This window comes from Squalius cephalus, assembly GCF_949319135.1.
Source record: "Squalius cephalus genome assembly, chromosome: 21".
Taxonomy (NCBI): Eukaryota; Metazoa; Chordata; class Actinopteri; order Cypriniformes; family Leuciscidae; genus Squalius; species Squalius cephalus.
The window spans coordinates 447,139-463,896 of NC_137142.1; the positions used below are offsets into that span (position 1 = coordinate 447,139).

Sequence of the window (16,758 nt, forward strand, 5' to 3'; positions counted from 1 at the left end):
CACGAGGAGCTCAAACACACACTTCAGCTGTGCTGCCATAGACACGAGAAGCCCAAACACACACTTCAGCTGTGCTGCCATAGACACGAGAAGCTCAAACACACACTTCAAGCTGTGCTGCCATAGACACGAGAAGCTCAAACACACACTTCAGCTGTGCTGCCATAGACACGAGGAAGCTCAAACACACACTTCAGCTGTGCTGCCATAGACACGAGAAGCTCTAACACACACTTCAGCTGTGCTGCCATAGACCACGAGAAGCTCAAACACACACTTCAGCTGTGCTGCCATAGACACGAGAAGCCCAAACACACACTTCAGCTGTGCTGCCATAGACACGAGAAGCTCAAACACACACTTCAGCTGTGCTGCCATAGACACGAGAAGCCCAAACACACACTTCAGCTGTGCTGCCATAGACACGAGAAGCTCAAACACACACTTCAGCTGTGCTGCCATAGACACGAGAAGCTCAAACACACACTTCAGCTGTGCTGCCATAGACACCGAGAAGCTCTAACACACACTTCAGCTGTGCTGCCATAGACACGAGAAGCTCCAAACACACACTTCAGCTGCGCTGCCATAGACACGAGAAGCTCTAACACACACTTCAGCTGTGCTGCCATAGACACGAGAAGCTCTAACACACACTTCAGCTGTGCTGCCATAGACACGAGGAGCTCAAACACACACTTCAGCTGTGCTGCCATAGACACGAGAAGCCCAAACACACACTTCAGCTGTGCTGCCATAGACACGAGAAGCTCAAACACACACTTCAGCTGTGCTGCCATAGACACGAGAAGCCAAACACACACTTCAGCTGTGCTGCCATAGACACGAGAAGCCCAAACACACACTTCAGCTGTGCTGCCATAGACACGAGGAAGCTCAAACACACACTTCAGCTGTGCTGCCATAGACACGAGAAGCTCAAACACACACTTCAGCTGCGCTGCCATAGACACGAGAAGCCAAACACACACTTCAGCTGTGCTGCCATAGACACGAGAAGCTCAAACACACACTTCAGCTGTGCTGCCATAGACACGAGAAGCTCAAACACACACTTCAGCTGTGCTGCCATAGACACGAGAAGCTCAAACACACACTTCAGCTGTGCTGCCATAGACACGAGAAGCTCAAACACACACTTCAGCTGTGCTGCCATAGACACGAGGAGCTCAAACACACACTTCAGCTGTGCTGCCATAGACACGAGAAGCTCTAACACACACTTCAGCTGTGCTGCCATAGACACGAGAAGCTCAAACACACACTTCAGCTGTGCTGCCATAGACACGAGAAGCCCAAACACACACTTCAGCTGTGCTGCCATAGACACGAGGAGCTCAAACACACACTTCAGCTGTGCTGCCATAGACACGAGAAGCTCAAACACACACTTCAGCTGTGCTGCCATAGACACGAGAAGCCCAAACACACACTTCAGCTGTGCTGCCATAGACACGAGAAGCTCAAACACACACTTCAGCTGTGCTGCCATAGACACGAGAAGCTCAAACACACACTTCAGCTGTGCTGCCATAGACACGAGAAGCTCAAACACACACTTCAGCTGTGCTGCCATAGACACGAGAAGCCCAAACACACACTTCAGCTGTGCTGCCATAGACACGAGAAGCTCAAACACACACTTCAGCTGTGCTGCCATAGACACGAGAAGCTCAAACACACACTTCAGCTGTGCTGCCATAGACACGAGAAGCTCAAACACACACTTCAGCTGTGCTGCCATAGACACGAGAAGCTCAAACACACACTTCAGCTGTGCTGCCATAGACACGAGAAGCTCAAACACACACTTCAGCTGTGCTGCCATAGACACGAGAAGCTCAAACACACACTTCAGCTGTGCTGCATAGACACGAGAAGCCCAAACACACACTTCAGCTGTGCTGCCATAGACACGAGAAGCTCAAACACACACTTCAGCTGTGCTGCCATAGACACGAGAAGCTCTAACACACACTTCAGCTGTGCTGCCATAGACACGAGAAGCCCAAACACACACTTCAGCTGTGCTGCCATAGACACGAGAAGCTCTAACACACACTTCAGCTGTGCTGCCATAGACACGAGAAGCCCAAACACACACTTCAGCTGTGCTGCCATAGACACGAGAAGCTCAAACACACACTTCAGCTGTGCTGCCATAGACACGAGGAAGCTCAAACACACACTTCAGCTGTGCTGCCATAGACACGAGAAGCTCAAACACACACTTCAGCTGTGCTGCCATAGACACGAGGAGCTCAAACACACACTTCAGCTGTGCTGCCATAGACACGAGAAGCTCTAACACACACTTCAGCTGTGCTGCCATAGACACGAGAGCTCAAACACACACTTCAGCTGTGCTGCCATAGACACGAGAAGCTCTAACACACACTTCAGCTGTGCTGCCATAGACACGAGAAGCTCTAACACACACTTCAGCTGTGCTGCCATAGACACGAGAAGCTCTAACACACACTTCAGCTGTGCTGCCATAGACACGAGGAGCTCAAACACACACTTCAGCTGTGCTGCCATAGACACGAGAAGCTCCTAACACACACTTCAGCTGTGCTGCCATAGACACGAGAAGCCCAAACACACACTTCAGCTGTGCTGCCATAGACACGAGAAGCTCAAACACACACTTCAGCTGTGCTGCCATAGACACGAGAAGCTCAAACACACACTTCAGCTGTGCTGCCATAGACACGAGGAGCTCAAACACACACTTCAGCTGTGCTGCCATAGACACGAGAAGCTCTAACACACACTTCAGCTGTGCTGCCATAGACACGAGAAGCTCAAACACACACTTCAGCTGTGCTGCCATAGACACGAGAAGCTCTAACACACACTTCAGCTGTGCTGCCATAGACACGAGAAGCTCAAACACACACTTCAGCTGTGCTGCCATAGACACGAGAAGCTCTAACACACACTTCAGCTGTGCTGCCATAGACACGAGAAGCCCAAACACACACTTCAGCTGTGCTGCCATAGACACGAGAAGCTCAAACACACACTTCAGCTGTGCTGCCATAGACACGAGGAGCTCAAACACACACTTCAGCTGTGCTGCCATAGACACGAGAAGCCCAAACACACACTTCAGCTGTGCTGCCATAGACACGAGAAGCTCTAACACACACTTCAGCTGTGCTGCCATAGACACGAGAAGCCCAAACACACACTTCAGCTGTGCTGCCATAGACACGAGGAGCTCAAACACACACTTCAGCTGTGCTGCCATAGACACGAGAAGCTCAAACACACACTTCAGCTGTGCTGCCATAGACACGAGAAGCTCAAACACACACTTCAGCTGTGCTGCCATAGACACGAGAAGCTCAAACACACACTTCAGCTGTGCTGCCATAGACACGAGAAGCTCTAACACACACTTCAGCTGTGCTGCCATAGACACGAGAAGCTCAAACACACACTTCAGCTGTGCTGCCATAGACACGAGAAGCTCAAACACACACTTCAGCTGTGCTGCCATAGACACGAGAAGCTCAAACACACACTTCAGCTGTGCTGCCATAGACACGAGAAGCTCAAACACACACTTCAGCTGTGCTGCCATAGACACGAGAAGCTCAAACACACACTTCAGCTGTGCTGCCATAGACACGAGGAGCTCAAACACACACTTCAGCTGTGCTGCCATAGACACGAGAAGCCCAAACACACACTTCAGCTGTGCTGCCATAGACACGAGAAGCTCAAACACACACTTCAGCTGTGCTGCCATAGACACGAGAAGCTCAAACACACACTTCAGCTGTGCTGCCATAGACACGAGGAGCTCAAACACACACTTCAGCTGTGCTGCCATAGACACGAGAAGCTCAAACACACACTTCAGCTGTGCTGCCATAGACACGAGAAGCTCAAACACACACTTCAGCTGTGCTGCCATAGACACGAGGAGCTCAAACACACACTTCAGCTGTGCTGCCATAGACACGAGGAGCTCAAACACACACTTCAGCTGTGCTGCCATAGACACGAGAAGCTCTAACACACACTTCAGCTGTGCTGCCATAGACACGAGGAGCTCAAACACACACTTCAGCTGTGCTGCCATAGACACGAGAAGCTCAAACACACACTTCAGCTGTGCTGCCATAGACACGAGAAGCTCTAACACACACTTCAGCTGTGCTGCCATAGACACGAGGAGCTCAAACACACACTTCAGCTGTGCTGCCATAGACACGAGGAGCTCAAACACACACTTCAGCTGTGCTGCCATAGACACGAGAAGCTCTAACACACACTTCAGCTGTGCTGCCATAGACACGAGGAGCTCAAACACACACTTCAGCTGTGCTGCCATAGACACGAGAAGCTCAAACACACACTTCAGCTGTGCTGCCATAGACACGAGGAGCTCAAACACACACTTCAGCTGTGCTGCCATAGACACGAGGAGCTCAAACACACACTTCAGCTGTGCTGCCATAGACACGAGAAGCTCAAACACACACTTCAGCTGTGCTGCCATAGACACGAGAAGCTCTAACACACACTTCAGCTGTGCTGCCATAGACACGAGGAGCTCAAACACACACTTCAGCTGTGCTGCCATAGACACGAGAAGCTCTAACACACACTTCAGCTGTGCTGCCATAGACACGAGAAGCTCAAACACACACTTCAGCTGTGCTGCCATAGACACGAGAAGCTCAAACACACACTTCAGCTGTGCTGCCATAGACACGAGAAGCTCAAACACACACTTCAGCTGTGCTGCCATAGACACGAGAAGCTCAAACACACACTTCAGCTGTGCTGCCATAGACACGAGGAGCTCAAACACACACTTCAGCTGTGCTGCCATAGACACGAGAAGCTCAAACACACACTTCAGCTGCGCTGCCATAGACACGAGAAGCCCAAACACACACTTCAGCTGCGCTGCCATAGACACGAGAAGCTCAAACACACACTTCAGCTGTGCTGCCATAGACACGAGAAGCCCAAACACACACTTCAGCTGTGCTGCCATAGACACGAGAAGCCCAAACACACACTTCAGCTGTGCTGCCATAGACACGAGAAGCTCAAACACACACTTCAGCTGTGCTGCCATAGACACGAGAAGCCAAACACACACTTCAGCTGTGCTGCCATAGACACGAGAAGCTCAAACACACACTTCAGCTGTGCTGCCATAGACACGAGGAGCTCAAACACACACTTCAGCTGTGCTGCCATAGACACGAGGAGCTCAAACACACACTTCAGCTGTGCTGCCATAGACACGAGAAGCTCAAACACACACTTCAGCTGTGCTGCCATAGACACGAGAAGCCCAAACACACACTTCAGCTGTGCTGCCATAGACACGAGAAGCTCAAACACACACTTCAGCTGTGCTGCCATAGACACGAGAAGCTCAAACACACACTTCAGCTGCGCTGCCATAGACACGAGAAGCTCAAACACACACTTCAGCTGCGCTGCCATAGACACGAGAAGCCCAAACACACACTTCAGCTGCGCTGCCATAGACACGAGAAGCTCAAACACACACTTCAGCTGCGCTGCCATAGACACGAGAAGCTCAAACACACACTTCAGCTGTGCTGCCATAGACACGAGAGCTCAAACACACACTTCAGCTGTGCTGCCATAGACACGAGAAGCTCAAACACACACTTCAGCTGTGCTGCCATAGACACGAGAAGCCCAAACACACACTTCAGCTGTGCTGCCATAGACACGAGAAGCCCAAACACACACTTCAGCTGTGCTGCCATAGACACGAGAAGCTCAAACACACACTTCAGCTGTGCTGCCATAGACACGAGAAGCCCAAACACACACTTCAGCTGTGCTGCCATAGACACGAGAAGCTCAAACACACACTTCAGCTGTGCTGCCATAGACACGAGAAGCTCACACACACACTTCAGCTGTGCTGCCATAGACACGAGAAGCCCAAACACACACTTCAGCTGTGCTGCCATAGACACGAGAAGCCCAAACACACACTTCAGCTGTGCTGCCATAGACACGAGAAGCCCAAACACACACTTCAGCTGTGCTGCCATAGACACGAGGAGCTCAAACACACACTTCAGCTGTGCTGCCATAGACACGAGAAGCTCAAACACACACTTCAGCTGTGCTGCCATAGACACGAGAAGCTCAAACACACACTTCAGCTGTGCTGCCATAGACACGAGAAGCTCAAACACACACTTCAGCTGTGCTGCCATAGACACGAGGAGCTCAAACACACACTTCAGCTGTGCTGCCATAGACACGAGAAGCTCAAACACACACTTCAGCTGTGCTGCCATAGACACGAGAAGCTCAAACACACACTTCAGCTGTGCTGCCATAGACACGAGAAGCTCAAACACACACTTCAGCTGTGCTGCCATAGACACGAGAAGCTCAAACACACACTTCAGCTGTGCTGCCATAGACACGAGAAGCCCAAACACACACTTCAGCTGTGCTGCCATAGACACGAGAAGCCCAAACACACACTTCAGCTGTGCTGCCATAGACACGAGAAGCCCAAACACACACTTCAGCTGTGCTGCCATAGACACGAGAAGCTCAAACACACACTTCAGCTGTGCTGCCATAGACACGAGAAGCTCAAACACACACTTCAGCTGTGCTGCCATAGACACGAGAAGCCCAAACACACACTTCAGCTGTGCTGCCATAGACACGAGAAGCTCAAACACACACTTCAGCTGTGCTGCCATAGACACGAGAAGCTCAAACACACACTTCAGCTGTGCTGCCATAGACACGAGAAGCCCAAACACACACTTCAGCTGTGCTGCCATAGACACGAGAAGCTCAAACACACACTTCAGCTGTGCTGCCATAGACACGAGAAGCTCAAACACACACTTCAGCTGTGCTGCCATAGACACGAGAAGCTCAAACACACACTTCAGCTGTGCTGCCATAGACACGAGAAGCCCAAACACACACTTCAGCTGCGCTGCCAATAGACACGAGAAGCCCAAACACACACTTCAGCTGTGCTGCCATAGACACGAGAAGCTCAAACACACACTTCAGCTGTGCTGCCATAGACACGAGAAGCCCAAACACACACTTCAGCTGTGCTGCCATAGACACGAGAAGCTCAAACACACACTTCAGCTGTGCTGCCATAGACACGAGAAGCTCAAACACACACTTCAGCTGTGCTGCCATAGACACGAGAAGCTCAAACACACACTTCAGCTGTGCTGCCATAGACACGAGAAGCTCAAACACACACTTCAGCTGTGCTGCCATAGACACGAGAAGCTCTAACACACACTTCAGCTGCGCTGCCATAGACACGAGAAGCTCAAACACACACACATAGACACGAGGAGCTCAAACACACACTTCAGCTGTGCTGCCATAGACACGAGAAGCTCAAACACACACTTCAGCTGTGCTGCCATAGACACGAGAAGCCCAAACACACACTTCAGCTGTGCTGCCATAGACACGAGAAGCCCAAACACACACTTCAGCTGTGCTGCCATAGACACGAGAAGCTCAAACACACACTTCAGCTGTGCTGCCATAGACACGAGAAGCCCAAACACACACTTCAGCTGTGCTGCCATAGACACGAGAAGCTCAAACACACACTTCAGCTGTGCTGCCATAGACACGAGAAGCCCAAACACACACTTCAGCTGTGCTGCCATAGACACGAGAAGCCCAAACACACACTTCAGCTGTGCTGCCATAGACACGAGAAGCCCAAACACACACTTCAGCTGTGCTGCCATAGACACGAGAAGCTCAAACACACACTTCAGCTGTGCTGCCATAGACACGAGAAGCTCTAACACACACTTCAGCTGTGCTGCCATAGACACGAGGAGCTCAAACACACACTTCAGCTGTGCTGCCATAGACACGAGAAGCTCAAACACACACTTCAGCTGTGCTGCCATAGACACGAGAAGCTCTAACACACACTTCAGCTGTGCTGCCATAGACACGAGGAGCTCAAACACACACTTCAGCTGTGCTGCCATAGACACGAGAAGCTCTAACACACACTTCTGCTGTGCTGCCATAGACACGAGAAGCCCAAACACACACTTCAGCTGTGCTGCCATAGACACGAGAAGCTCAAACACACACTTCAGCTGTGCTGCCATAGACACGAGAAGCTCTAACACACACTTCAGCTGTGCTGCCATAGACACGAGGAGCTCAAACACACACTTCAGCTGTGCTGCCATAGACACGAGAAGCTCAAACACACACTTCAGCTGTGCTGCCATAGACACGAGAAGCTCTAACACACACTTCAGCTGTGCTGCCATAGACACGAGGAGCTCAAACACACACTTCAGCTGTGCTGCCATAGACACGAGGAGCTCAAACACACACTTCAGCTGTGCTGCCATAGACACGAGAAGCTCTAACACACACTTCAGCTGTGCTGCCATAGACACGAGAAGCTCAAACACACACTTCAGCTGTGCTGCCATAGACACGAGAAGCCCAAACACACACTTCAGCTGTGCTGCCATAGACACGAGGAGCTCACACACACACTTCAGCTGTGCTGCCATAGACACGAGAAACCCAAACACACACTTCAGCTGTGCTGCCATAGACACGAGAAGCTCTAACACACACTTCAGCTGTGCTGCCATAGACACGAGGAGCTCAAACACACACTTCAGCTGTGCTGCCATAGACACGAGAAGCCCAAACACACACTTCAGCTGTGCTGCCATAGACACGAGAAGCTCAAACACACACTTCAGCTGTGCTGCCATAGACACGAGAAGCCCAAACACACACTTCAGCTGTGCTGCCATAGACACGAGAAGCTCAAACACACACTTCAGCTGTGCTGCCATAGACACGAGAAGCCCAAACACACACTTCAGCTGTGCTGCCATAGACACGAGGAGCTCAAACACACACTTCAGCTGTGCTGCCATAGACACGAGAAGCTCAAACACACACTTCAGCTGTGCTGCCATAGACACGAGAAGCTCAAACACACACTTCAGCTGTGCTGCCATAGACACGAGAAGCCCAAACACACACTTCAGCTGTGCTGCCATAGACACGAGAAGCCCAAACACACACTTCAGCTGTGCTGCCATAGACACGAGAAGCTCAAACACACACTTCAGCTGTGCTGCCATAGACACGAGGAGCTCAAACACACACTTCAGCTGTGCTGCCATAGACACGAGAAGCTCTAACACACACTTCAGCTGTGCTGCCATAGACACGAGAAGCTCTAACACACACTTCAGCTGTGCTGCCATAGACACGAGAAGCCCAAACACACACTTCAGCTGTGCTGCCATAGACACGAGAAGCTCTAACACACACTTCAGCTGTGCTGCCATAGACACGAGAAGCTCAAACACACACTTCAGCTGTGCTGCCATAGACACGAGAAGCTCAAACACACACTTCAGCTGTGCTGCCATAGACACGAGAAGCTCTAACACACACTTCAGCTGTGCTGCCATAGACACGAGAAGCCCAAACACACACTTCAGCTGTGCTGCCATAGACACGAGAAGCCCAAACACACACTTCAGCTGTGCTGCCATAGACACGAGAAGCTCTAACACACACTTCAGCTGTGCTGCCATAGACACGAGAAGCTCAAACACACACTTCAGCTGTGCTGCCATAGACACGAGAAGCTCTAACACACACTTCAGCTGTGCTGCCATAGACACGAGAAGCCCAAACACACACTTCAGCTGTGCTGCCATAGACACGAGAAGCTCTAACACACACTTCAGCTGTGCTGCCATAGACACGAGAAGCTCAAACACACACTTCAGCTGTGCTGCCATAGACACGAGAAGCTCTAACACACACTTCAGCTGTGCTGCCATAGACACGAGAAGCCCAAACACACACTTCAGCTGTGCTGCCATAGACACGAGAAGCCCAAACACACACTTCAGCTGTGCTGCCATAGACACGAGAAGCTCAAACACACACTTCAGCTGTGCTGCCATAGACACGAGAAGCTCAAACACACACTTCAGCTGTGCTGCCATAGACACGAGAAGCTCTAACACACACTTCAGCTGTGCTGCCATAGACACGAGGAGCTCAAACACACACTTCAGCTGTGCTGCCATAGACACGAGAAGCTCAAACACACACTTCAGCTGTGCTGCCATAGTGAGATGCAATAACCCTCATGTTCACACACTAACGCCTCTGCTTTTTGATTGATTTGCTTCCGTCGCAACGATCATTTGTTATTAAATTAGGGGCCGCTAAGACGACACCATTCCCTCTACACAGACTTTAAACGTGAACCTGTGAGAAACGCTGATGGCGTTCACATGCGCATTTAGAATTGGTTCTATAGTTATGTGCGTTTGAATATATGTGCGCAGGTTTGTAATTCCATACAAGCCAAGCCTAAACAAAGTACTGGTGTTACCTTATAAATTTTGATAAAGAATTTTAATTTTATTTTGTTGCTTTGGGGTAGGAACGCGAAACGAATTTTCCCGACAACGCTTTATCTGTAGAGTGGTAGAGGGATCCTCCATAGGGAGAGACTAGTTGGCACTTCAGCACTGCGTTGTCATCGGGTCCAGGCGAAGGTCCTTCATCAGATCTGGATACGGCCTGGATCCGGCAGGCTGCGGGAAAACCTCGGGATAAACACAGACACTAAAATTAGCGTAGATGCCATTCTTCTCATGATGTAACGAGTACATCAGGATTTATGGGAAGTGTTCCCGGTTCCGGCTGACCTAATCTATGCAGCCTAACATTGAATTATAGAAGTCTATAATGTATTATGTGAATGCTAGGTCAAAGAGATGTGTCTTTAATCTGGCTTTGAACTGACAGAGTGTGTCTGCTTCCCGGACAATGTTAGGAAGACTGTTCCAAAGTTTTGGTGCTAAATAGGAAAAGGATCTACCGCCAGCAGTCGATTTTGATATTCTAGGTATTATTAACTGGCCGGAATTTTGAGATCGCAATAGACGTGAAGGAGTATAATGCGTTAAGAGCTCGCTCAAGCACTGCGGAGCTAAACCATTTAGTGCATTGTAAGTGATCAGCAATATTTAAAAATGTATGCGATGTTTAATAGGGAGCCAATGCAGTTTTGACAGAACCGGGCTAATATGGTCATACTTCCTGGTTCTGGTAAGAACTCGAGCTGCTGCGTTTTGGACCAGCTGTAGTTTGTTTATTAAGCGTGCAGGGCAACCACCCAGTAGAGCATTACAGTAATCTAGCCTTGAGGTCATGAACGCATGAACTAATTGTTCCGCATTTGTCAATGAGAGCATATGGCGTAATTTAGATATATTTTTAAGATGGAAAAATGCAGTTTTACAGACACTAGACACGTGACTTTCAAATGAAAGATTGGTATCAAAGAGCACACCCAGGTTCCTAACCGACGACGAAGACTTAACAGAGCAGCCATCAAGTGTTAGACTGTATTCTAGGTTATTACGTGAGGAAGTTTTTTGTCCAATAATTAGAATCTCTGTTTTTTCAGAATTTAGAAGTAGGAAATTACGAGTCATCCAATTTTTTATATCATCTATGCATTCCGTTAATTTTGTGAATTGGTAAGTTTCGTTAGGTTTTGAAGAAATATAGAGCTGAGTATCATCGGCATAACAGTGGAAGCTAATTCCATGTTTCCTAATGATATCTCCTAAGGGTAGCATGTACAGAGTGTGTGTGTGTGTGTGTGTGTGTGTGTGTGTGTGTGTGTGTGAGGGTAGCATGTACAGAGTGAACAGCAGCGGTCCTAGTACTGAGCCTTGTGGTACGCCATACTGAACTTGTGATCGATGAGACATCTCATCATTTACTGCTACAAACTGATAACGGTCAGATAAGTATGATTTAAACCATGCTAATGCAATTCCACTAATGCCAACATAATGTTCTAATCTATTTAAAAGAATGTTGTGGTCAATAGTGTCAAATGCAGCACTAAGATCGAGTAACACTAATAGAGAGACACAACCACGATCGGATGATAAGAGCAAATCATTTGTGACTCTAACGAGAGCTGTCTCGGTACTATGGTACGGTCTAAATCCTGACTGGAAATCCTCACAGATATAATTTCTTTCTAGAAAGGAACACAGTTGTGAGGATACCGCCTTTTCTAGTGTCTTTGACAGAAAAGGTAGATTCGAGATCGGCCTGTAATTGACTAATTCTGTAGGATCAAGTTGCGTTTTTTTAACAAGCGGTTTAATCATAGCCAGCTTAAAGTTTTTTGGTACGTATCCTAGAGACAAAGATGAATTAATGATATTAAGAAGAGGATCTATGACCTCTGGGAGTATTTCTTTCAGTAGCTTAGTCGGTATAGGGTCTAACATACATGTTGTAGATTTAGATGATTTAACGAGTTTAGTAAATTCTTCCTCTCCTATAGCAACGAATGAATCAAATTTTTCCTCAGGGAGAGTACAATGCACTGCCTGATGCGATAGTGTAGTAGACGGCTGCATAGTTATAATAATCTCCCTGATATTATCAATCTTATAAGTGAAGAAGTTCATAAAGTCATTACTGCTGTGCTGCTTGGAAACTTCTGTGTTTGAAGCTTTATTTTTCGTTAGTTTAGCCACCGTTTCAAATAAATACCTAGGATTATGTTTATTTTCTTCTAATAGGGTTGTAAAATAAGCAGATCTAGCAGCTTTTAAAGCCTCTCTGTAAGCAATCGAGCTCTCCTTCCATGAAATGCGAAATACCTCTAGTTTTGTTTTCTTCCAGTTGCGCTCCATCTCTCTGGCTGCTCTCTTAAGGGCCCGAGTGTGCTCGTTGTACCACGGCGTTGGACTATTTTCTTTAATCTTCTTTAAGCGCAACGGAGCAACTGTGTCTAAAGTGCTGGAAAAGAGAGAGTTAAACGTTTCTGTTGTAATATCGAGTTCTTCTAAGCTATCTGGGATGCTGAGATGATGAAACTGATCAGGAAGATTATTAATAAAGCAATCTTTAGTGGCAGAAGTGATAGGTCTCACATATTTGAAACACGGAGTCGGCTTTGCAGCCTTGGCTAAGTGCAAATTACACGAGACTAGATAATGATCTGAGATGTCATCGCTCTGCTGCAGAATTTCAACGGCATCAACATCTATTCCGTGTGATAATATTAGATCTAGAGTATGATTACGACGATGAGTAGGTCCTGACACGTGTTGTCTAACTCCAATTGAGTTTAATGTAACTGTAAAGTAACTCTTCACTTGAAAACAGTAATCTGATAAAGTAATGCGATACCCCGAACACTGCTGGTGAATGTTCTCTGAACGCACTGAAATAATTAGTAACATTCAAGAAATGTTAGACGATTGTCCAACTAAAACAATTCATTAAAGAAAAAAACACACCACGGATGATGTATAAATAATGTTTTTGTGTGAATGTTTTGAGGACATGATTAAAGGCCAGATAACTTTGAACGAACATTCTATTAATGTAACTAGAAGAACGTTTGTTCGTAACTTTGAGAACATTCCCTGTCAGCTGGGAATTCCCTTAAAGCACAAGGTGTCTGACGTCTCCCGCTTTATTAGGTGTCAGGATCATGAGATGAAGAGAGAGCAGAAGAGGCAGGAGATCAGGAGGGAGGCTGAAAAACTGGAGCGACTCAGAGATCTTGATCTGAGGGAACAGGCCATGAAAGAGCACAAGAAACAAGAAGAGAAGAGGAGATCCACGAAAGCTTTTCAGGTAAGGCGGTTGTTGGACAACATCCACACTGTGAAAGCAGACTGGACCAGATGCGGTTCTGAAATCCCTTCTTCTGTCTTCCATCAGGAGCTTCTGACCGAGAGAGAGCTGAAGAGAGCAGCAGAGGCTCGGAGGCAGGAGGAAGAGGAGGAGAAGAGAAAGCAGATCGCCAGCCAGAAACAGGAGCAGAAGAGAGAGTGGAAGGAGAAGCAGGAGGGAATACTCAGGTATTCTACATCAGACGATGGAAATGCGTCCTGTGGTGGAGATTACAGGATTCTCATTAGTGCCAGAAATCAACTTCTTTATTTTGCTTCCTACATTTCAGGAGCGTGTTCTTACATGTATGAGGGCTAACACGTATAAAACACACAGCATGCTGATTATTAGTGTTAAACACTTCCAACCCAGACTAAACTTGATATATTAAATGCTAGACAACAGATAAAATAACTTTGGGCACATTTTAGGCATTTTTGTTACTTTAAAACTGTGAATACAGTATTTAGCAATGTTTTGAATTACCTTTTATTTTTTCAGTTTAAGTTTTATATGCTTTTGTCATTTTTTTTATTCGTTTTTTTATTTTATTTTTTATTTTGAGCTTTATTTTATATTTATTTCTGTTTTAGTTTTAGCAATTTTAGTACTTCAACTTACAAATTGAAATGTTATTTTTTTTCTAATATTTTTATTTTTTATTTTTAGCTTCATAACACTGTAAACCCTAACGCTGAAAATAATTCATTGTTTTGAGTAGGGCCAACCCAAATTATACAAATTAGTTCCATCAAATTAACAAAAGATACTTACAATTTTATGAGTATTTAAAACTTTCTTTTTTCTTTTGAGTTCACAAAACTGACACATTTCAAGTAAGTTGAATTGTTCAGTGTTTTGAGTTCTATGAACTTGTTTCTTTTAATTTTGACAAACTTAAATTTAACTGAAACTAGGCTGGGATATTTTGTGGGAGATTTAGTAGTGTTTAATGTTTTGTTATGCTAGTTTAGAAGAGTTTCTGTTATGTTGGGTTTTTTGAGTCACCATCATGGCTGGAGACGAGTGGAGCATGAGCTTGGTTTGAGAACAGTGTGTGTTAAATGTTCTAAGTTGCTGTGCTCATTCCGCAAGTATTATGATATGCTGATGCTGTCAAAGCATCGTGTCACCAATTAGCAAGGTAGCACTTATTGAATTAGCTGGTTAAATCTAGCCAAGTTTCCACTACTAAAAATACTGAAGTTGAGATTACATGGTAATTTTAAGTTGTGTATGAATGATCAAATGTTTCACGTTTAGAGCAATTCAAATGTATGATTACAAAACAAAAATCTGCTCTGCTCTTTCTGAGTGTTTGTTTCAAATTCAAACTTGCTTGCAAACCAGTTCCACTCTTTAATTTGTCTGTGAAAGGTCTTTTGGGAACATTTATGCAAATGTAAATAAATTAGTATAAAAACCTAAATTCAAAATAAACTAATTCAAAAGATTGTTACCTGACAAACTATTTGACATCCACATTCTTACAACTTGCTCATTCATGAATCACATCTAACTGGGAAGGTTATTGAAATCAGTGTGGGAAGCCTGGAGAGAAAGTATACTTCTTTCCACTGCTTGCTTTGTCTCAGAACTGGGCTTGTATTTGTCTTTATGTTTGCTTTAGAGAGCGTCAAAGACCCAGAGAGACTGTTATACAGAAGTTAGGCATGCAGAAGCATGAAGAAATTGATCTTCTGAGGAAGAACGTGGAAGAGACCATCGCGAAAGCATTCGCTGAACGTGAGGCCAAACGGGCCCGAGTGCAAAGTGAGAAAGAAGAGAAACATGCAGCCATGCTGGAGTCTATCGCTGCACACAGAGAGTCCAAGGTACATGACCTATTCCTGATGGGTTATACAGGTAAACATGTTTAAATCTGCGCTCCCCTCAGCCGCTCCACTGTAACACACGGCTGCGCGGGGCTTATGGCTTCAGTTTACCACAGTGATACAGAGCATCACACTGTATATATATATAATTTGAAATGCATTTATTGAATTAAACATTTTTCTCAACGCTATATCAGAGGCAAGAGCTGGAACGAAAGGCAGAGGAAGAAAAACAGAAATCTCTGGAGACGCTGAATGCACTGAAGGAAGCAGATCAACTCTTCTGGGAAAAGCAACAACTTAAAGCTCAAAAAGCTAAAGAAGAAGGAAAAGCACTCCAAGACCTCTACCTACAACAAATGGTGGGTATTATTTTAATATGTTTTATTTTATGCATTTAACTCATAATTTCCCTCTAATGCAACACTGGTTTTGTAAAGGCTGAAAAACATGCAAGGAATCTCCGTATGAGAAAAGAACAGAAAGACTTGGTGGCGAAGAACATCGCTCTCTTTGTTGAGGAGGAAAACCAGTTCCAGAAATACGCCCAACAAGTCATCGAAGCCGCGGAGAAGGCAGGGAGAGACGTCTACCCTCTCCTGAAGGACCAGCGGGCAGTCCGTGGATACGGCGAGAGCGCGCAAGTGGTTTTTTCTTAATATCCAGTTCTCTTGTTGTTCACTTTACTATTTGACTCAAGGTAAGGCTATTTTCGATTCTCTGCTTATCAAAGAATTTGCTGACTTTCTATCAGAGTTAGTTCTGGCTGCAGATAAAGTCATAATTGTTGGTGATTTTAATATACACTCACTAATAAGGATTATTAGGAACACCTGTTCAATTTCTCATTAATGCAATTATCTAATAAACCAATCACATGGCAGTTGCTTCAATGCATTTAGGGGTGTGGTCCTGGTCAAGACAATCTCCTGAACTCCAAACTGAATGTCAGAATGGGAAAGAAAGATGATTTAAGCAATTTTGAGCGTGGCATGGTTGTTGGTGCCAGACGGGCCGGTCTGAGTATTTCACAATTTGCTCAGTCACTGGGATTTTCACGTACAACCATTTCTAGGGTTTACAAAGAATGGTGTGAAAAGGGAAAAACATCCAGTATGCGGCAGTCCTGTGG

General features: G+C 46.3%; 1 protein-coding gene across 1 annotated transcript in view; it reads left to right on the forward strand.

Annotated features, from left to right (window-relative positions):
• LOC307148877 (cilia- and flagella- associated protein 210-like) overlaps nucleotides 1–16,396 on the forward strand; it is a 27,242-nt gene extending 10,846 nt beyond the window's left edge. The window contains exons 5-9 of the mRNA XM_079854785.1: nucleotides 13,596–13,752; nucleotides 13,840–13,979; nucleotides 15,422–15,626; nucleotides 15,824–15,988; nucleotides 16,067–16,396. Coding sequence (XP_079710911.1) covers nucleotides 13,596–13,752; nucleotides 13,840–13,979; nucleotides 15,422–15,626; nucleotides 15,824–15,988; nucleotides 16,067–16,285 — 886 coding nt within the window. The 3' untranslated portion in view covers nucleotides 16,286–16,396. The remainder of the gene's footprint in view (nucleotides 1–13,595; nucleotides 13,753–13,839; nucleotides 13,980–15,421; nucleotides 15,627–15,823; nucleotides 15,989–16,066) is intronic.
• Nucleotides 16,397–16,758: the final 362 nt, after the last annotated feature.